Consider the following 21796-nt stretch of genomic DNA (forward strand, 5'->3'; position numbering starts at 1 on the left):
CTTGTCTGAATTTCAAAGAAAACATTAAATGTCTACTTATTTAGTTCTGTATAACTTATTTACTCAGGCAGTCATTGTTTCCTGGGGGTGACAGGTGCTAACTATGCTATCTCTGATTCCAAAAATCAGTAAAATAGTCACTCATTATTAGTAATGTAACATCAAGACCTCCATGTCTGAAACAGGCAAAGGCATTGTTTTGGTACTTTTCCTCAGTGATGAACTGCTTTAAGCACACAGACATGTGCAGGCTTACTTTGGCAGCAGCTACCATTTTAGAAGTCTGCTTGGAGTTTGCCTGTTAAAGGACTCAGGTGTAAAATTGGATATTTATTTCTTTAATGGAAAGTGCATCATGTTCCTGTGTTCCTCTTTCATTGATGCTGGTATCACTGTAAGTCTCTGTTATAAATCAATTTGCTTTTAACAGGAGATTGTATACATTATTCCTGCAGCTATTCTATATACTAGAAAAGTAAGGTGGGATGCCTGTAGATTGTATTTTCCTAATGCTTCTTACATCATTAATTGTTGTATTAATGATTGCAGACCACTGAGGGAATTTTCTGTCCATAAAGGAGTCAATGCCTTTGCTTACTGTAGAAAGGCAAAAGTCATTGTCACTGGAGGTAAGTATTGTAATTTTTTTCAAGACACTGTGCTGTTGTGAATTTTTTTTCCAATTAAATAAGATGAAATACACAGCTAAGTTAGTGTCTTAAGAATTTAAATAATGGATTCTGTCTTAAATTGTACAAAACAGATGTCTTGCTTTTAATTGCTGAAAGCCTTTCTCTGAAAAGACACACTTCCTGACAGGAATCTCTCAAGGGCTACATTTGAGTTTGATTCAGGTATCATTTATACAATAGAACAGGAGAAACTGTGTTAAACTACTCTAAGGTACCTTTCCAAGTCACACTGGTGACTGTTTTAGCCAGGTTATATACCTTATTCCTTGCACTATCAGCAGGGATTCCAATGCTGTTACTCTTTGGCCATCCTTTACTATCTTAAGCATTCACATTGGCCCATCTTAATACTTTCTGTTGGTCTTCTCTCCAGTCATGTTTCCCCAAAGTGTTACTGTTTGTTCTTTTTCCCAAAGCAGACTGTAGGAATAGGACTCTTAGATCCCTTTCCTCCCTGTCATATTTGATGCAGCAGAAATATATCTACAGTATGGAAGCATTTGTTTGCATATTCTGTTTTGACAGGGTGGTGCTCTGGAGAGACATTTATGCTGCCTTTCTGCAAGTCTTCAGTATGAGGGTTTTGCTTAAAACTGTGTCAAAAATAGCAGTAATAAGCATAGCAATTCTTATGTCTGTATTTAACAAGAACTAAAAAGTAGCAAAGGTTCTGCTGTCCAGCCGTGGTAATATACACAACAGGAAAATAAATTTGAAAAACAAAGAAAAGACTAGATGTGGGAAATAATGCAATTCATGTTGAACTGTAACGGCTTACCAAGGGGAAAACCATGACAGATATCAAAATAAATATCAGATGGTTCTATTGATTTTCTAGATGCAAGATTTAAAGGAAAAGGAATACAGTTATAGAAAAGTTATTAGTTAAAATTCTGAAGAATTTTCTGGAGAAATTTACTGATGACATAAAGTAACGAGGTCCTATAAAACAAAATGTGAATAGTATTTCCTACAAGTAGAATTGGAGGATTTTACTGTAGTAATATAACCAAGACAAAGTGTCTGAATGGGACTAAAGGTCAATTACACAGGAACTAGTAGAAGTTTAGGGCAGTTAAATGCCTCCCTGACATCCGATCCCGTCAGATCTCAGAAGCTAAGCACGGTCAGCCCCGGATTAGTACTTGGATGGGAGACCTCCTGGGAAATGCCGGGTGCTGTAGGTTCTAGTCCTGAGGACTTCACTGGCACCGTCCAAGCTCGCTCGGCCGTGGCAGATGAACCTCAGGACCTAAACGGTGGGGCCAGTTCTGTGCATGCTGAGCCTCACCTAAAATCCACTGCGCAGGCTGGAAGGGCACACCCACGTGGGGGGACAGCCCTTCCCAAATCTTCGTTCGCGAAGTTTGGCCATACAGTAGAAGTTTCTTTTACACACTGAAAATTGTTGTAACAGAAATAGCAAAAGATAAAAAGCTGGATAAACTTCCTAAGAAAATAAGAATAAATGAGGTTGGCCAGACCAAATGTCTGCCTAATCCACTGTCCTTTCTTTGTCAGTGGCCAGCAGTAAACGTTTGTGGCAGATAAAAGGAATAGGACAATTATGCAGCAATACTTGCTGTGTTTGTGGAAATATCTGTTCTGCAGGTAGCAAAGAATTAACTTCTATGAATGTGACACTAGTATAAACTTATGTTGTTGCAAGGACAGAAGACCCTTCCAGGTGGTTTATGGCAAGGAAATTAGAGCTGGTTTTGCTTATGAAGACTCTCCTGCCTAGAAGAGGCATCTTTCTCAAAGACAGTTTTAGATGTTTTCTCCTCCAGAGTTCTAAAGAAACTCTCCCTGGTATGAGAAAAAGATAAGTCCTTGCAGACTTGTTGAAGGCCCCCACAGAGTGGGGGCCAGGCATGATAAAAGCCGTGAGAATAGGGAAGGGGTATTTTGTCAGGCCCAGTGTTTGAAATGCTATTATGGTTAATGTTCTTTAAGTCTAGTGCTCTCAACTTTGGAAATAAATTTTCCTACAATCCTTTGACTGCCTGGCATTTTGGGAGTACCTGCTTATTATCTTGCTTCACAGTTGTATTGGAATCCACTGTATGGTTGATATGAACTACATTTGAGAAAGATTAGTTGCATATGGAAAAAGAGCAGGAGAAGCCTACCACATAGAGACTAAAACCATTGTGCAGAGATTAAAGTATATTTTCTCTAACCAAGCAAAGTGAAAATTAACGAGGAATATCATTCATGTCTCTTAGAGCAAAAATCAGAGCAGTAATCCTCTGGAAGAGTCTTCTGAGTGGTGGCAGTTGCAGAAAGAAATATTCTCCTCAGTTTAAAATGGAGCTTGAAATTTGTTAATAGAATGCATATTTGTCTATGATGTTTGGATGATAGGCTTGGAATGCAGAACATCCTATCCCATTTAAATAGCTACCTACTCAGAATATTTTAGGAGCAGATGAGTTTTCTCAACACTAAATTTTAATTTGTCTTTGCTTTCCCTGCACAAAAGTACAGAAAGCATGGGCAACATGCGAAAAATTTGATAATATTGTGTTCAAGGACTGTGTAATGATGCTTTTGAAAAAGTATAAGTATTTTTACTTACTTCAAACAATCTTCCCATCTATTTGTAATATTTACATACCCTTGAGTTGGAATCCTGTCTTCCTTGTTCACCCACCAGCCTTTGTCTTCCTGTTAAAAGGCATACCTCATACCCAGAGTTTATCTCTGTTGCTTCCCTTGAATATGAAAGGAAATGATTCCTGGCCTGGATTACTAAGAGTCACAGGAGCCAGTGGAAATGCATAGTGAAAAAGAAAGACAGGGCAGGATTGTCTTTTTCAATTTCACTGTGAAGTTAGACCAGCCTAGGCCTATGAAGCTGCACCCAGAATTTAGAGTAATGCTCCAGGTCTTGAGAGATCCATCTACTAAAGCCTTAAAAAGCTGAGCTTTAGAATTCTGTGCTCTGTTAGTAGAATAGGCTGCTCAAAATGGCACAGCACACTGTCAGGCTAGAGCACACTAGGTTTGCCTCTGTATCTTAAAAGTCATCTCTGTCTCTTGACTGGATGAGAAACACATATTGATGATCTGGTTAATGAGAGAATTAAACTTTTTTAAATGGACATAGTATTGTTAATTAGGAAGCCTGCAATTGTATCTGTAATATAGCCTAAAAATCAAAGACCAGAACTGGTAAATAATTCAGGAATCATAATATATAGATTTCTCTGTGAAAAGTGCAAGCATTTGTTAAAGCTATGTTTATATGTCACATTCAGCAATTAAAAGAAAAATCCAACCTTTGATTGCAGGCTAGCTTCTGAAGTATTCAGCAGGGATAAACCTGCTAACCATTTTACTAAGCCCCAGCTTAATGTTATTTAGCCAGATGTTTATAGCATACTGTGCATACTGTGATGTATTATTACAGTGGGAAGTGACTATTGAAAAAGTCATATTTTAACGTCCTTACTCTTCCATCATTTATTTAGTTGTCTTTTATTATGCTCATGAGTTTGTCAGTAATGTGACACAACCTCATTTTGTCTTCCAGATATTTGACATTTATAATTATGAATAAGATAAAATCAAACCTAGTTCTGAGTTCACTTTTTATGCTAAAAGCTAGATTTCAACCAGTAAAATGATAAAAAGCCTGATAGTGGCCTAAAATATAGAGCCCACAATAGTTTAAAATAACTTCTTTGTGTAGCATTTGGCATTAATATTTTGTTGAGTGGCAAAGCAACATGGTATTCTTCTTAGTCTGTAGTCATTTCAACTCCAGCTATGTCTCAATCATGACCTCAGGAAACAACTGCAGTTAATATCAAATTAGGTATGTACATAAAAGCAGGAGATGATCAGTTTTAAATGATTCATCAACTTCTAACCCTATCATTTCTTCAGATCTGGCTATTGTTCTCCTGTGAGCAAAGCAGAAGAAAAACTGGTGATTTCTAAATCTAGCAGTAACAGTTTAGGACTGACAGAAGGAATTCGTCTGTGCTTTTTCAGTATCCTTTGTGAATTCGTGGAACAAGCAAAGCACATTTTCAGGAATTCCTGGGAATCTAGTTGTAGAAATCACATCCCAGAACTCCTTTAATATTAGCTCTCAGAAGCATAGCAAACTTTTTTCTATGATGCAGTCTAAATTTAAGAAGAATATACAAAGACAAGAGAGCATAAAGTAAAAAACACCTAGACCTTTGTCAATATGACAAACATTTGAATTTGTGCTAGTTTATTGGATGTCTAACTGTTCTGAAGGGCTTTTTCAGATATTATAAGGCAAGATTATCTAAAGGACAGACTTGAAAGAATGACAAGTTATTTTAAAGGATGACTTCTTCTGCATGAGAGTAGCAGATTAGAATGCAACCAGGTGTTATATTTTTAATTTCATATCTATCAGAAGATGTCAAGCTAAGCCTAGTATTTCTCCATTCAAAAATGTTATTGTTCTTAAATGGGTTTCAACACTGCTGAAATGCAGACATCTCAGGAGACTTGTAATACCACGTAAAATACAAAACTGTGTAAGAAAGAGACAGTTTGACAAAGCATCACGTGTTCAAGGAAGGTATTGGAGTCCATAACATATAGCTAGAATAGAGCTGTGGTTGTAGAATCTGACTTTAAAAAAAAACCCTAAACATTTGCTTTTTATAATTATTCATCTTGGAAGGGACTGCACTGAACTAGGGCCATTTTGATTCAAATTACTAATTTAACAAAATCTTTAAAAATTGCCGTTGCATATGTAGACAGATCATCATTTTCAAGCTTTTCTTGAATGTGTTTAATACCCACGCTTTCTGTGTCAGGATTCTGAAACGTGGAGGCATATTTCAAGCACAGAGAGAATAAATGTTCCAGGAAATGTTCCAGTGAAGCAGTGAATGTTAGGGCCAATCTGGCATTAGTCCAGAAAGAGGAAAGAGAGCACATCTACTATAACAAAATCTACCATTATCTGCACATCAGCAAAAGGAACTAAAATAAATGCACTGTTTCACATGAAAAACAAACAGTACTTTTAATCTAGGAAAGGTTTTCTTTCCTAATGTCACTTGTTCTTCCTGATAATATCTGAAGTAAATAATATATATTAGTGAATCTACTCTTAAAAGAAACTCTCTGTGCCACAATTAAAGGGCACTATCCTCCCCTTCAATCATATGATGTCACTTCAGGAATGTAAACACAGCAATTAGGAAGACTAAGAGAGATTCTGTTCCTCAAAAATGCAGCAAGCAGGTACTCAGATTGATCAGATACCATCAGCAGCTTCTACCTAGTTCACCAGTATCTTAAGACATGTCAGTTTCCATGTGGGGCTGTGAATGGGAGTGTTGTTGAAGCAGTGTCTGTTTCCTCTGACATTACAATTGATCTTATCCATCTCACTGGCGACTTCTGTCTACTGTATTTTGTGTCCTCCCATTGACTTCGTGGAAGGTCTGCAAACTGAGTTTTACTCCCATGGACCTATTTCTCAATAATGTATACTGACCTGGTCACAAGGGTTCTGCTAATTTGCAGGACATATCTAGGACAGCCTAGCACAACATCTGAGGAGGTGAGCAGGGACCTACCTTGTTCTGCAGTTTGCCCATCCAAAAGGGCTTCATAAACCACTTGTGCAGTTATAACCCATTGAGCTACTTCCTGTTGCGCTTACAACATATACAGGTTATCTAGAGTAGGTATTACTGAAGATCCTTGAAAACGAATCTGGTTCCTCCTGAAGTTACAGCCAGCCAGCTGTATGACTTTCCCTTCCTCTGCAGAAGTTCTCCCTCCATCGTGTTGGTACAGCTGTTTGCATACTTGAATTCTCAGTCACACTTGTGAAATGAGCTGGCAAAAATAAAAATTAACTTCTGTTGTAGCATTTTTATGAGTAGATCATTCCTCCAATGACCCTCTCTCATTTAGAGAAAAGCCACATAAACAGTGGAATTAATTTAACTGAGGGAACAATATTGTTTAATGAAGAAAAAGGGAGACAGGGTATTGCTAAACAGCTCCTATGCAGTTTCTTAATCTTGCTGTATTAAGAAGGAAAAGCAATAGATTTCTGGAGAGAGAGATGGAGGGACTGACTAATGGCAGTGGGTTTAGCAAGCTTAAGGAATATTATTAACAAAACTGAGCTGAGCATTTTAGTCTTGAAGCTGGATGAATATTCTCTTGGGGCACATACTTCCTAGTCTGTGGGTTTTATTGCTTTTTGCTCTTCAATTTAAGCCAAGAGAAAACTGAAACTCAAACTGAAGTCTAGATAAAATGTGGCTGTTTTCTTTCATCGTGTGTTAAAATAGAGTGTTCAACTTAACTGCATACAATTCATACAATTGCAATATTTTCCAGGAATCGAAAGTTAAAATATAAATTAATTAATCTCAAATTTAAACTGGGTTCATGTTCTCTTGAAACTTCTGTTGAAAATATGGAATATTTCAGTGCACTAGGTACAGTTGTGTTTACAGTTGTGTTTGCAAACCGAGGAGTATACTAATACATTTGTAGCATCTTTCTGTTTAGAAATATTTATTGAAACTTTTAGCAAAATAATACTGAAAGATTTATCTATTACACGGTCAAGGATTATTGCTTAAATTGTAGGCAAATTCAGTGTTTGAACATACAAATAAATAACTATATATATAAATAAATACCTAATTCTCATTTACTTCAAGACGCAGACTCAGTCATCAGCAGTTACTGTTTCCTATCTGCCCTCAGTTTCCATGCCCATTCACCTTCCTTTCTGCATGTTCATCTGTTTCCATAGAGGTGGCTATCCCTTCATGATCTGGCTAAGTGGGTACAAAAATTGTTTTGACATTTTTCTAAATTACATTTTTAAAGGGAAAAAATCTGAGCTCCAGTTCTATTTCTACTAAAGTATTCTGTTCCTATAGGACTAGTCCATGTAGTTCTATTCAGTGTCCCTGCCAGGCCTGTAGAAAAATAAAAAGGCTTTGAAAGGCTAATCAATTACGTGTTTTTATTATATGTTTGGGGATAAGCAATGAAACATAAGCTGGAATGAAAAATTCTCATGTGGGAGTAGCCAACATGAATGAAAGCAGAGACTTATCAACAGTAAGCTCTCCATTACAAAGCTTATTCGTAATACCAGTGATTAACCAGTCTTTCTGCCCATATATATATTATTTTTTTCTTTCAGGTAATGACAGAATCCTTCGTTTGTGGAATCCTGTTGTTAATATTAGGCCTACAGGGAAGCTATTAGGACACCAACACAGTGTTGTGGAAGTTGTAACAAATGAAAAAGATCAACATGTCATCAGCCTTTCCTGTGCAAAGGTAAAATATTTTTCTGAACCTCATGGAAACAGGGCCAGAAGAAGGATCTGGGGAACCACAGATCTGTAAACCTTACCTCAGTGCCCAGCAAAGATATGGAACAGATCATCTTGAGGGTGATCACAGGGCGCATACAGGACAACCAAGGGATGAGGCCCAGCCAGCCAGCACATTTTTAGGAAAGGCAGGTCCTGCTTGAGCAACCTGATCTCGTTTTATGACTAGGTGACACACCTAGTGGATGAGGCTGTGGATATAGTCTGTCTGGACTTCAGGAAAGCCTTTAATACTGTCTTCCATGGCATTCTCCTGGAGAAAATGGCAGCCCACAGCTTGGACAGGTGCACTATCTGCTGGGTTAAGAGCTGGCTGGATGGCCAGGCCCAGAGGGTGGTGGTGAATGGTGCCACATCCAGTTGGCAGCTGGTCACCAGTGGTGTCCTGCAGGGATTAGTATTGGACCCAGCCCTGTTTAATATCTTTATTGATGATCTGGATCAGGGGATCAAGTGCCCCCTCAGTAAATTCACAGACAACACCAAGTTGGGTGGGAGAGTTGATCTGCTGGAGTGTAGGAGGACTCTGCAGAGGATCCGGACAGGCGAGATGAATGGGCTGAGGCCATCAGTATGAGGTTCAAGAAGACCAAGTGCCAGGTTCTACACTTTGGCCACAACAACCCCAGGCAGTGCTACAGGCTAGGGGCAGAATGGCTGGAAAGTGGCATGGGGTCAAAGGACCTGGGGGTACTGGTCAACAACTGGCTGAACATGAGGCAGCAGTGTGCGCAGGTGGGCAAGAAGGCCATTGGCATCCTGGCCTGTATCAGGAATTGAGTGGCCAGCAGGACCAGGGCAGTGATTGTCCCCCTGTACTTGGCACTTGTGAGGGCACACTTCGAGTACTGTGTCCAGTTTGGGGCCCCTCAATTCAGGAAGGACATTGAGGTGCTGGAGTGTGTCCAGAGAAGGGCAATGGAGGTGGTAAAGGGTCTGGAGGGTAAGTCCTGTGAGAGGTGGCTGAGGGAGCCTGGAGAAAAGGAGGCTCAGGGATGACCTTATCACTCTCTCCCACTACCTGAAGGTTGTAGCATGGTGGATATTGGGCTTTTCTCCCAGGCAACTAGTGAAAGGACAGGAGAAAATGGCCTCAAGCTGTGGCAGGGGAAGTTTATGTTGGACACCAGGAAGAGTTTCTTCACAAAAAGGGTTGTTAAACATCAGAATGGGCTGGCAAAGAGGTGGTGGAGTCACTATCCCTGGAGCTGTTCAGGAAATGACTGGCACTTAGTGCTATGATCTGGTTGACAAGGTGGTGTTTGGTCAAAGGTTGGGCTTGATGATCACGGAGGTTGTTTCCAACCTAAATAATTCTGTGATTCTATGAAAACAACGTTATAAACGTAAGTAGGAATCTATTTTTGAGTAACTACTTTTGATAGTAATTGCTTATCAGTTCATTTATTTTAATAAAAAGGCAGAGTTTTAGCTTAAAATTTCCAAATTAATTTATATTTAGAAGCAAGATTAGAATGGAACTATTTGACCTATTTTCTTTCTGAACATGACAAAAGATTAGTTACAACAGTAGATATTAACATTTCCCTATTATTTTGGCAACTGCCAGAATTAAAACATAACCTTTACCCAAATGCTTCATTCAATAGTGATCACCTGCAAAAACTGCCCACAGTTTCTTTTAGCCTTCTCTCTGCCTGCCAGCCTACTAAATCCATACGTGGAGTTTTTCTTACACTGATGTCTCTATACATCATGTTCAACTATTTATCTCTTTCTAAACAATGTCTTTCACAAGGCATACTTATCCAAACCATTGGCAATGAACAGGAATACTAATAAAATCAGTAATAATGCTTCTTCAACAGAATTTTGCAAGATACTGATGGAAATGGGTGGGTTTCTTTTAAGTTATTGGTAGAATCATGGCACTGGTGATTTATCTCATTTGTCAAAGTGAGACTGTTCAGGAGAGAATAAAAACTTCTAAAAATACATGCAAAAATAAAAGAGAAGTCCCTGAAGGATTAGCTGTGAATGGCTATGGAGCTCTCTCAAGAGTGGTCCAATGCAATATTTTCAATATTTAGCAGTACTCCATGTTTTCATTAATGTCCGCAATGATGGACTAGAGAGCATATATGCTAAATTCCCCAGTTGCCCCAGGGTGGTTAAAGCTGCAGGCCTTGAGCAGAAGTATTTAGTGTTCAGAATGGTCATTAAAATTCAAGGTATGATCAATGAAAAATACCTTGTATAAATCAATAAGGAGCTAATATAATTAGTCAGCTGAGATATCCATCTATTTCAAAGGTTCTCTGCATTTTTTTGGGTTATGTGAAAAATCATGGCTTGGCTTCGTGAAGGCAGATTTGGGAAGGGCTCTCCCCACATGGGTGTGTCCTTCAAGCCTGTGCAGTGGATTTTTTAGATGAGGCACAGCCTGCGCAGAACTGGCCCCATTGTTTAAATCCTCAGGTTCATCTGCCATGGCCACAGATTGGACGTGGCGCTGGGTGCCATGATCTAGTAAATGAACTAGAGTTGGACCAAGGGTTGGACTCGATGATCTTGGAGGTCTTTTCCAACCCAATCGATTCTATGATTCTATGATTCTATGACAGTGACAGTGAAGTCCTCAGGACTAGAACCCACAGCCCACAGGATTCCCAGGAGATCTCCCATCCAAGTACTAACCGGGGCTGACCCTGCTCAGCTTCCGAGATCTGACAGGATCAGGTGTCAGGGTGGCATTTAACTGCTTTATGTTTCGAAGGGATACACCTACATGGGTAGAGCCCTTTCCAGATCTTTGTTTGTGAAGCCTAGGCGTGATGATTCCTGTGTAAAAAATATTAGTGAGCTATTTATCCTGCTCATGCCGCTGCTCTGCTATAATTGCTTACCATTGCTCATTGTGGTGCCAGTAAATACCACATTTTCACATCTTTAATCCTATTCTTAAAGCGACCCACACCTTTCTAAAGTACCACTAGCAGAAAACCAGTCATCAAAATTTCCCATCTTCACATAATCCTGGAGGCATAACCTTTCCCACTTCCTCACTCCTGTATATCTATACCTGTCTGTTCTGTTGGTTAACTCTGTACTTTTACTACAGGTATACATTACTGCAGCATTAAGGAGGGTTTGGACAGATAGCCTGCAAGCTATACATGTAGGAAAACCAGAATAAGGCATAAGATATGACTTAAGGAGAATGAATGAACATCAATATATTTATAGAAAAGCAACTAAAAATTAAGCCCCTGGAGCAGTAAATGTGATCTCTTGAGGCCCTTCTTGGCCTTTCTGTGATTCAGTATGATGATTCAGTAGAAAGCAAAATCTATTTTAAAAGTCTCCCAAGTGTGTGGACACCTGATCTTAAATAAATGTAGTTGAGTTGTGCCAATGACATCAGTCAGATCACTGGAAAATATTAATTAAAAGCTATGTGTCCTTAAATAATGCAGTGAGTTATAAGGCAGATTACATTTCTCAAAAAATAAAAGAAATAGAGATAAATTACTAGACTTTTAAATGTCAGATAAATCTTGTAGTCATAGCGAAAACTATATCAAAAAAGAAGGAATCCCTCACAGAGAAATCTAAATATAGACTTTTCAAATAAAGTGATGATCACTCCATGCCTCAAAGAATTTGCAGTCTGTATAGATGATATATGGTATACCCAACAACAGAGGTGCTCAGCTGTAACAGGATTGCTTAAAACCCAGTTAAAGTCCCTTTATGTTTGGATAGACAAGAACCAGGTATTATACAAAAGTTTGCAACTTCCCAGGGAACTTTTGACATTGTTTTAAACACATAGGTTGTTTCCACCTAAGAAACAGGGACCAATTTGCTGTTCAATCTGCCTCGCATAAGAAAATTCAAATAGTTTTCTGTATTTTGTTTTCATCTTTAAGTAACTGTGATATAGGAGTCAACTCAAACAAAAGAAGGACAGCCTATATACATTCACTGAAAATAAGTTCAAGATATATCAATGATCTCATGGAAGCATTGTATCCAAAGGAAACAAAATCTCTGTATAAGTTTTACATTAAATGTTTGACGGAATAGCAGAACTAGGGAAAAGCATTAATGAATTAATTTGTACTTTTTCTGAACATTCTCTAAATTTAATCTATAGCATATCAAATACCCATATTAAAATAAAAGCTTTTTTATCATGCCATTTTCAGCTAAAATTACAGAACAAGTGAAAAGTAGGGAGTACTTTTTTAAATTAAGATTTCTAATTGTTATCTTTGTTACATAATTGTTACATTTGAAGGCTCAGACATATTTTATACTTTATGTCTATTTTTTGAATTATTGAAAAGTTTCTTGACTTATTGAAAAGGTAGTTTTATGCTATGTAAATTACAAAGCTTCAAAACAGCACCATAAAGGCAAACCAAAGTCTAATGCTCTAGGAAAAATTTTCCCCCTAATGATAGAACAGAAAAAAAGATTATAGTATTTCTTCTGGCACTTTCAGGTCAAACACTGTGTTCTTTGCATAGATGTGTATTTCCCAGACTGAGGTATTCTTTATACTGTCAGGGCCTCTATCAGAAATGCAGTAAATTTTTGTATATTTTGTGTATTGTTTGTTTCTGTTTCCATCAGGTGATATGTAAATGATAAAAGCATCATCTTCCCGGTCTAGTTTTTTAATTCTTACCAGGCATAAATATGCATAAATTTATGACACAAGCAACTGTAGTAAGAAAGTTATGGTTTCACAGGTGGATAACCAGAGCTTCTATCAGAACAGAGTTTGCTCCAATATTATAAGGATTTCTTAAAAGAACAAACCATCAGTAAACTGTTGTCAGGTAGCTATTAAAAATATTGAATTCTCCTATCATAAAAGTTAAACTTACTTTCTTGAGTTTCTAACATAAGAATAACTACAAATTAGGCAGAGCCATAGATTTGTAAATAATTTCTGTATAAATTAGTAATTCCATAGTAGTGACACTGAGGTAGAGAGGAGGGCCAAGGCAGGGATTGCCATAATTCTGTGCTACTGAACTGTCTTCAGAAAGTAATGTGGTTCCTAAGCTTCCAGATTGTGAAGACTTTAGGAGTAACAGCATGCATAGCTTCATTTACCACTGCGCTCCACAGCCATGTCTTTTTCTTCAATAGTTCAGTTAAGTGAATTTACTAGAAGATCTGAAATATTGATATGATCTATGTGTTCCTAATCATAAGGAACATGCTCCAAATCTTGTTCAGAGATTTCCAGCAAACACAATTATCTGTTAAATTATATGCCACAGATCAACAGGAACCACATTCATCACAACTACACTTGCCGTGTCTCTGTCCTGACTTATATTTTTCTTGAAAATATTTCCAAAAAAGAATTACTGTTACATTTGTCTGAAGGTATTAACTCATCCTTTATGTCATTGCACCAAAATATGGAATCAAGTTTTCATATGGACTCCTCGCTAAAGTGTCAGCACGTTGCAGTAATAGCTTGGGCTATTGGCATAGAAGTAAAAGCTCATGTATGTAACTGTAAATACAAACATATATAACTCTTTGATTGGAATTATTCTGCAGAAGTCACTAAACCAGTTTTCAGGAAACATTTTTTCCAAGATGGCTGCAACAGCCTATTCTCTTGATTTATGACTGTAATTTTATTGATACGTATCATTTGGGAGCTATAAAAAGAGGAATGAGTGATGTATTTTCCACTGTTGGAATGATCACACCTTTTCTGTTAGGTCTACAGAGTAAAATAATATGGCTTATTCAAGCACTGAAGTAACATCTTTTTTATTGATGAGAAATGCTGGTAGAATATGTAAGTCCTTTAAAGAGTGCCATATTTGGAGCTAAGAAGCATCCTCAGGATACACTAGATAGACAATGAACTATGACATGAGTTAGACATTTCAAGCCAGGCAAGGCAAGACTTATATAAAGGTACTTGATCTGCCTGGTTATTACATTGGCACTACAGCTTTTTTCTACAAATACCAGTACTCCATGTTCATAGAAATTGCTATACTTTTTCTTTTTAATGGGTCCAGTCAACTGAAGAATTACTTTTAGAGTGTATGGTAATATAAGAACAATCTGTGGGGTAGAGATATAATGAAAAACTGACCTGATGCTCCAGCTCAGATAAAGAAATGCTGCATGGGAAATCTCTGCTGCACTTATTTTTTCCTCTCCTTCATTTCACTCTGCCCTTTGTTACCCCTTTATACTTAGTTCACCCATTATTTTCGTCCTGCATCATGAAGCATTTATTACTCCATTTTTTCATATTACAGAACTGTTTGAATGCATTCAGGAAGCTTTGAAGGAAAAAAAAAACACTCTTAGGGGCAAGGGCTATTAAACCAGAAGATGTGGCAGGAAAAAGGCCATTATCTGAAAGATGATCTTACACTCTGTGGAAACAAGAAGGTTAAGACTAATGGCATAGACCAGACTGACTGCATAGCCCTTGTACTGAAGGGCTGTGAAGCAGCAACAACCACTCTCTGTCACGTAGTAGAGTGGGAATTCACAACTAGAGGAGTGGAAGCTACACCTTCATGTCTTGCTTACTGGAGTTGTCAATGGAAGTCAGAAAGACAAAACTTGCTACACCAATTGTTTCATTGATTTTACTAGAACATCTCCAGTGATGGGTTTGGTTGAATTAGACTACCTGAGTGAGTCAGGTGAGCAAGATTTGAGCCTACAAGCATTAATTCATAAAAACAAACCATTTTGTTTGATGATCAATAGGGCTAAAGTAAGGAGTATGTTCCTAGCCTTTATACCACTGTACAGTATCATTGGTAAAAAAACACAAATCCTTTGTTTTATATCAGTGAAGGGAATGTTCTTTGTCTTTTTTCTTTTTAGAATTTTGTTTTTGGCAGCTAAACCAAAAGAGCAATGCACACATTTACAGGAGGCAGGAAAGCAGTGCAGTAAACGGGGATTTCTCCCATGTCCATTCTGGGACACGTGAGAGTTTTGATTCCATTAATAATTTCTTCAAATTCTGATGCAGCCAACATGATGCAACCACATAAACACTTCCCTGCTAAAATTTGCTCATCCTAAATTAGCCCTGTTATACATATGTTAGCTTTACTGTTACAGAACCTAAGGGCAGATTTTTAGCATTTCAGGGAAGATACGGGGAGGTAAGATATGTTCTTAAATTTGTATTTCCTGACTTTTGCAAATTTATTCAATCCTTAATGTTATCAGTCTCCAGTCCTCTCTCTCTAGATCTGCTTATTGACAAACTGGCTGTGCAATCCCAGGGGGAAGTCATATGTGTCTTTTGTTTGTCTGGAACTGAGTAGGTGATTGTATTGACAGCAGTTAGTGTGGATGTTTGTCTAACCTGTTTTGAAAGCACATGACATTGTTTTAGGGATATATTTATAGTACAGTCATTTGTCTTCCTGAGAAATGAGAGCGGCGCAGCTGGAAGGACCATGCTTAATTTATGTCAAGTCATTGCTAATCATGGCGGTTACTGGAATGTACTGTATACCAACAGTATTAAATTTAATCTAGATAATTTGAAAAAGAGGCATTTTGGAAATATGCTCCAGTCATTCTCTCAAAAATTATATGGCCATATCTATATCAGATACATTTTTGTATAGTGCTTTGAAAGCCAAAGCTCCCTTGCTGCTGTGCTTTTATTCTCTTTGGTTTATTTGTTTCTCTCAGATATTAAGAATTTTATTCTGTTCTCATATTGCATAATCCTTCAAGAACATTGAATTTTCTTTGGATTTGTCATGTAGCTTATGAAATTTTCTGTTACTTTCTGTCCCATTTTTCCATAATTCAAATTACTTTGTGTCTTGGGTAGTCTTTAAAAAAATCCTGCAGAATTAGCCTACTGAAGTTTCAAGAGATATCTCATTATTGCATCGAAATATCAGAAAGGACAGTGTAAAGATGGGTACCAGGATCTTTTCAGTGGCTCCCTGTGACAGGACTGGAGGCAATGAAAACTGAAACACAGGAAGGTCTGTCTGAATATCAGGAAACATTTGTTGTGAGGGAGACCAAGCACTGGCACAGGGTGCCCAGAGAGGTTGTGGAGTCTCCATCCTTGGAGATATTTCAAATCTGCCTGGACATGGCCCTGCTCTATGTGACCTCACTTGAACAATGAAGTTAGACAAGGTGAATTCCAGAGGTCCCTTCCAACCTCAACTGTTCTGTTATTCATGAAAAAGTAAAATTACTTCCAAAACTATGTCTAAGGTGAGAGAATCGTTCTAAGATTGGTTGAAGATTGACAGGAGGAACCTGACTGGTTTGTAGCTTTTCTGATCCAAGTATTCATGGGCAGCAACCTCTGTCCTACACATCTACCTTCCTGTTTCTGACCCCCACACCATCTAAATGTCCACTGAAACTGTTCTCCAGAAGTGTTGAGTATTATGTTATCTTTGCATTAGGGGGTAGGTACAACTGTCAGCACACCCTGCACACAGTACAGAGACAGACATACAGAGCCTTTACACACTCGCAGTTGGAGCACCCAGTAAATATCCTTCAAGCTCATTACTATCTAATTAGACTATTGCAAATAACAGTTTGATCTTTTTCCAGCATCTGTTCATGTTTGGAAAAAGGAAAGTAATTTAACATATTACCAGGTTAATCATATCATCTGATGAAGTGATCTGAAATGCTCATAATTTTGACCTTTGCCAAGTTACTATATCGACGAGGCACTAGTTATAGTACCGTCTGCTGTGCCACGTTGCATTAATGTGCTTACAGCTAAATCCTCCTTGCCCTAACCTCCCAAGTAATCCCACTGACATTAATTTGCTTCCAAGTCTTCTTACTGTGACAGGGAGTTGTAGCACTTTGCAGGATCACCTTCAGGGATCACAAGACACACATCGGCACTCTTTGCAGATAACTTAGTTTATTAAATAACATGGCAAGCAGAACTGCAGTTTGACATTCATGCCTGGTGATTTTTGTCTTTGACGACTGAGATGTTCTGTATGAATTTGTAAATTTTTTCACTTAGACCATGGAGCCTTCAGTGATCTCCTCAAACAGTTGAACAATGTAGCAAACAGCGGCAGATAAAACAGTTCAACAGAAAATCAGCTTTAATTGTTGCTTACGCTTCCTGTACATGCCAACAGTGAATGCTGTGGCTAATGCAACTTCTTTCTGCCCTAAGAGTGTTTGGATTTTGGATTTTCCTGCATAAGTGCTTTTTTTCATAGGTTCTTTAAAAGACTTGCAGCGTCGCCATTCTGGTATTCAGGAAAGTTGACTTCTTCAGAAAACAAACATTCCTTAACTTGCAAAAAGTATCAGCATGATGAGAGAGTTTGGAAGCACTAAAAGAAAGTTACTGTTTTGACTAGAGAGTTGTTGAGATATTTTTTTGTAGAGCAGTCTTTTAAAGTCACTTTCTTATTCTTAACTGGCAAGTAATTGAAGGGATTATGTTTTGGTGGAAGAGGGAGGGGCAAAACCTGGACTTCTGTAGTCCTTCCCTATCTCAGTTAATTACAGATAGAAAGGGGAACAAGAGGATTTGCTTCTTCCAAAGTCAAAGCATATTTCCACAGTGGCATCCTCTTAGCAACCCAGCAGGAGATAAGCGTTCCTGAGCCTGAATTTTATTGTACTAAGAACATATAAAAGATTTACTTAACAATTTTTTTTCTGGCCCTATTTCCCATCTTTTTTTCTGCTTCCCTCTTCATGTTTCAGTTCTTAAGATGACTCTTTTGCTCTCTGTCTCTGTGAGTGTATTCAGAAAAATAGAAGAGCGGTGTGTTGCTGGTTTTACATGCTCATAAAATATAGGCCTTAGAGCTGATGGAAAAGATATTTCAGGCTTTTGTATATGTTCTGAGTTTTAGGGCTTGAAGGATGGTGGTGCTCAAGAGAAAAGGGTTTATGAATGCAAATATACACATTTAAATTTTTTACAGGATCTCAGAAGGCTTTGGCAAGAACCCCCACCGAATTCTAGAGGAATTCGGTTCTGGAGGAATTTGGTTCCCAATTTTTTATTAGTGTCTGTGGAAATTCCACCTGTTACTATGTGGTTTGGCTATTGGGTTGAAAAATGAACTACACAAGAACACCCCAGAACAGAGGGAACTGATCCAGACTGCAGTCCTGGAAAGGGTAACAGCATAGTTTGCTGAGGCTGTTGCAGCAGAGATAGGAAAGAGATGCAGTCTCTGAATGCCAGTTACCAACTGTGTGAAAAAGGCTGGCCACAATGTGGAAACACAGGCAAGAATCCCTGCTCTGCTAACTCTTAAAAAGGTCTATCTGTGGGTCAAGGCCAATTCTGCTAACAACTAAACCAAACAAACCTTTTCATTAATGTAAGCCACTGTTTTAGAGATAACGTTGCTGGAAATACAACTCAGATTTTCTTGTAAGGTGTAAACAGTGGATTTTTTCCAAGAGCACTTGAAGTTCCTTCTTTCCACACTCTTCCTTCTCCCTAATATATTTTGGTTGCTTGTACATAGTCTTTTTTTTTATTTCAGAAGACACAGTCTCAAAGTGTTTTCTGTAAAGAATATGTTTTCAGAGGTCTTCAGGGATTCCTGCTATTTCTCAGGCTGCTGTGGGGAAGTTCTTCAATAAATAAGTAGGATAGTAAAGTTACTATTAATGAAATGCTCCTAAGGCAACTCCCCCAGGTCACCTTCTAATTTCTACATAAGCATGCCTTTTGTTGCCTCTCTTCATACATGAATTCATGCACAGTCATGTGTGCTGATGCAGATGAACAGCAGTGACATTGTATCTCGCAGCCGCACTGGTGATGCCTTGTGTGGGAGTTACTCAGGTGGAACATTGGTTTATGTAATCTCCCCATCCCTGCTCACAGGCTGGGAAAAGAAGGATGCCATAAGGAAGGCAAGAGATTTATGAATGCTGTGATGTGTCTAGATTTTTGCTGTCACTCTAAGTGACTGCATTTTCTTAATGTGGTACTGAAGAAGCAGAAAAAGTAGTGCAAGAGGCTCTCACTTATATTCACTTGTGCTGTAAAAACATCTTCTTATTGCTTTGATAAAATGTCTAATCCATATTTCACTTTTTGACTATTTTAAGTTGAATAATCTATTAGAATCATCTGTTTTCACTTCTGTTTTGTGTAACTTCATTAACTACAACAGGTGTGGGTGAAGTTTATGGAAAGGTTATTATCTCTGGTCAGTGACTTATTATTTTCACCTGACTGTAATATCTCCATAGATATCCATTTCTGATTAATCTTCAGCTCTTACACCTGTGTTTACATGCTCTAATTGTGAGTGTACCAGAATTGAGCTTGGAGATCCACCTGCAATATTGCCCAAACTTTCTCAACTGTCATCATCAATTCTTTTTTTCTTTTTTCTAGTCTACTGACAGCTGGATGAAAACCTCCATATTTATTTTCTATTCAAATGGATTTCCTTTTTCAAGTCTTCTCAATGCCTGTTTCACTTTTTGGATGCTTTAGAAATCGCATATCTGAGTGAACTCCTGAAATGTAATCAGTAGTCAATCAGAGGAATGTGACGGACATGGTTCTTTTGACTCAGTACTGTCTCAGAGAAAATTTAGTCTCAGTAAAAAGTTTGTCAGGGTCCTTTCTTTTTGAATTTTCCTAAAAACAAACAAAATATTAAGGAGTGTTTTTCTTCTATTTAACATTCTGAAACACTCATGTATTAATTTCTCTCTGGTGCCAAAGTTGCTCTATTTAAGCACTTGTTGATGTATCTGTTTCTTCCTTGTTCAGAATTTTGTTGGATCCACTGTAACATCCTTTAAAATCACGTTATGACTTGTCAATTCCCACAACACTCAGAATATTGATAAGAGCATTGTTCCAATGTATGTATTTGTGTTAAAATCCCAATTGAAAGTGCAGCCTCACTGTAGTAGCATAATTGAATGAATACAAATAACTTGCGCAAATGCCTATATAAAACTCACAACAGTTTTGGCAGCTGAATAAGAATTGCAGACAGATGTGATGACAGAATATGCAGGAAAATACACCACACTAAAAGCCATGGGATCTGAGAAATTAAATCTTGAATTCTTGCAGTATTACAGAACCACAGAATCACAGAATATGCTGAGTTGGAAGGGACCCACAAAGATCACCAAGTCCAACCCTTAGCCTTGCACAGGACCATCCCCAAGAGTCACACCATGTGCCTGAGAGTATCATCCAAGTGCTTCTTGAACTCTGGCAGGCTTGGTTCTGTGACCACTGCCCTGGAGAGCCTGTTCCAGTGCCAATCACCCTCTGGGGGAAGAGTTGCTTTCTAAAATCCAACCTAAACTTCCCCTGAAACAACTTCAGGCCATTTCCTTGGGTCCTATGACTGGTCACCCCAGAGAAGAGATCAGTGCCTGCCCCTCCTCTTCCCCTCACAAGGAAGTGGCAGACTTCAGAGCAGGTTGCATGAGATAGCAGTAAGTTCACCACAGCTTGTGAACAGGCAGGATGATTAAGTGCTGCTAACATATAATTATTGATGAGCAATTCTAGAGTTTAAAGCAGATGCTGTGTTTTCTGTTGAAACTGAAAGTAAGAACAAATACATCTAATGCAGCTGGTGCTCTTCACGGGATGGTACCCCAACTGGGATCAGTAGCATTTCCTTATGGAGGGCACAAAAACTTTAGATGCATAAAAATAATACTTCCACAATGTGTCCTGATTCCAATTTTCTCCAACATCTGCTGACAGTCAAAAGTTTTAGGAATTTCTTTATCCAGAACCCTCTGAAATTTATCTGTGTACTGTTGCACACCATTTCATAGTCCGACTCAAATACAAGTTTTTAAACAACTGGTATTTATCTGTATGTGACTGAAAATTATAACAAAATGGAGACAGCTTGTCATTAAGTAGAACCAATTCTCCTGAGATCTGATTCTGCTGTGGATTTATCAGGTCAAGGTTACAAAATTCAGCCTTTTATCTTTAGTGAAATGGGGAAAGATATACCTCTGATATTTGTATTGCTTATTTTGGAATGTACAATGCTTAACAATGTGATTTTTATTGAAGGCTATAATATTAGTGTCATAGAAAAAAAAAGTAGTTGACAATCTAACCAGGATACAGTACTAGATTTTTTCCTGTCTCTCTCTTTCCCTCTAGATTTTTAGAGTGTGGGATATACAGACCCTTACACCTCTGCAGGTCTTCCATGATAATCAAGTGAGTCCTGAAGAGCTGGATGTCTTTCCCATGGTATTTGACAATGATCACGGCATACTTATCACTGGTATGTTATTGCAGTTGATGTATGAGACCATGCCCCTTCTCCTAGAATGCAATTCCCATAAAGGGAATTTCCTTTATGATGACATACAACTGAAGCTTAATACAGGAATAAAAGGAATATGAGAATATACAGAATACAAATATACAGAATACTGGGAGGCAAGGTTATTTGCACATTAAGACCATTTTAAAATGAGTTATATATGGTGCTAATTTAATATAGAAATATGCATGAAATTATGGAGCATAGGAATTCAATTCAGGAACCAAAGGAAAATGAGAAAAGCTTCTCTGAAGGCAAGGTGAGCCTTGCATACCAAAATTAAACTACAGATATCGCTCTATGGACTTGCCATTTCTTGAAAGCTGCTAAGCTGTTCATCTTCCCCTAACAATTCCTCTAGCATCCTCCTCCCATCTGGAGATCAAAACAGCAGGATATAGTCTCTGTGGAG

The 21796-nt window shown here is 38.1% G+C and overlaps 1 protein-coding gene across 1 annotated transcript in view; it reads left to right on the forward strand.

Moving 5' to 3' along the window:
• The window catches only part of WDR64 (WD repeat domain 64), a 66497-nt gene that overhangs the window by 19494 nt on the left and 25207 nt on the right, over positions 1-21796 (forward strand). The window contains exons 10-12 of the mRNA XM_071581089.1: positions 550-629; positions 7879-8018; positions 21216-21342. Of these exons, the coding sequence (XP_071437190.1) occupies positions 550-629; positions 7879-8018; positions 21216-21342 (347 nt within the window). The remainder of the gene's footprint in view (positions 1-549; positions 630-7878; positions 8019-21215; positions 21343-21796) is intronic.

Source organism: Pithys albifrons, chromosome 2, assembly GCF_047495875.1.
Source record: "Pithys albifrons albifrons isolate INPA30051 chromosome 2, PitAlb_v1, whole genome shotgun sequence".
Taxonomy (NCBI): Eukaryota; Metazoa; Chordata; class Aves; order Passeriformes; family Thamnophilidae; genus Pithys; species Pithys albifrons.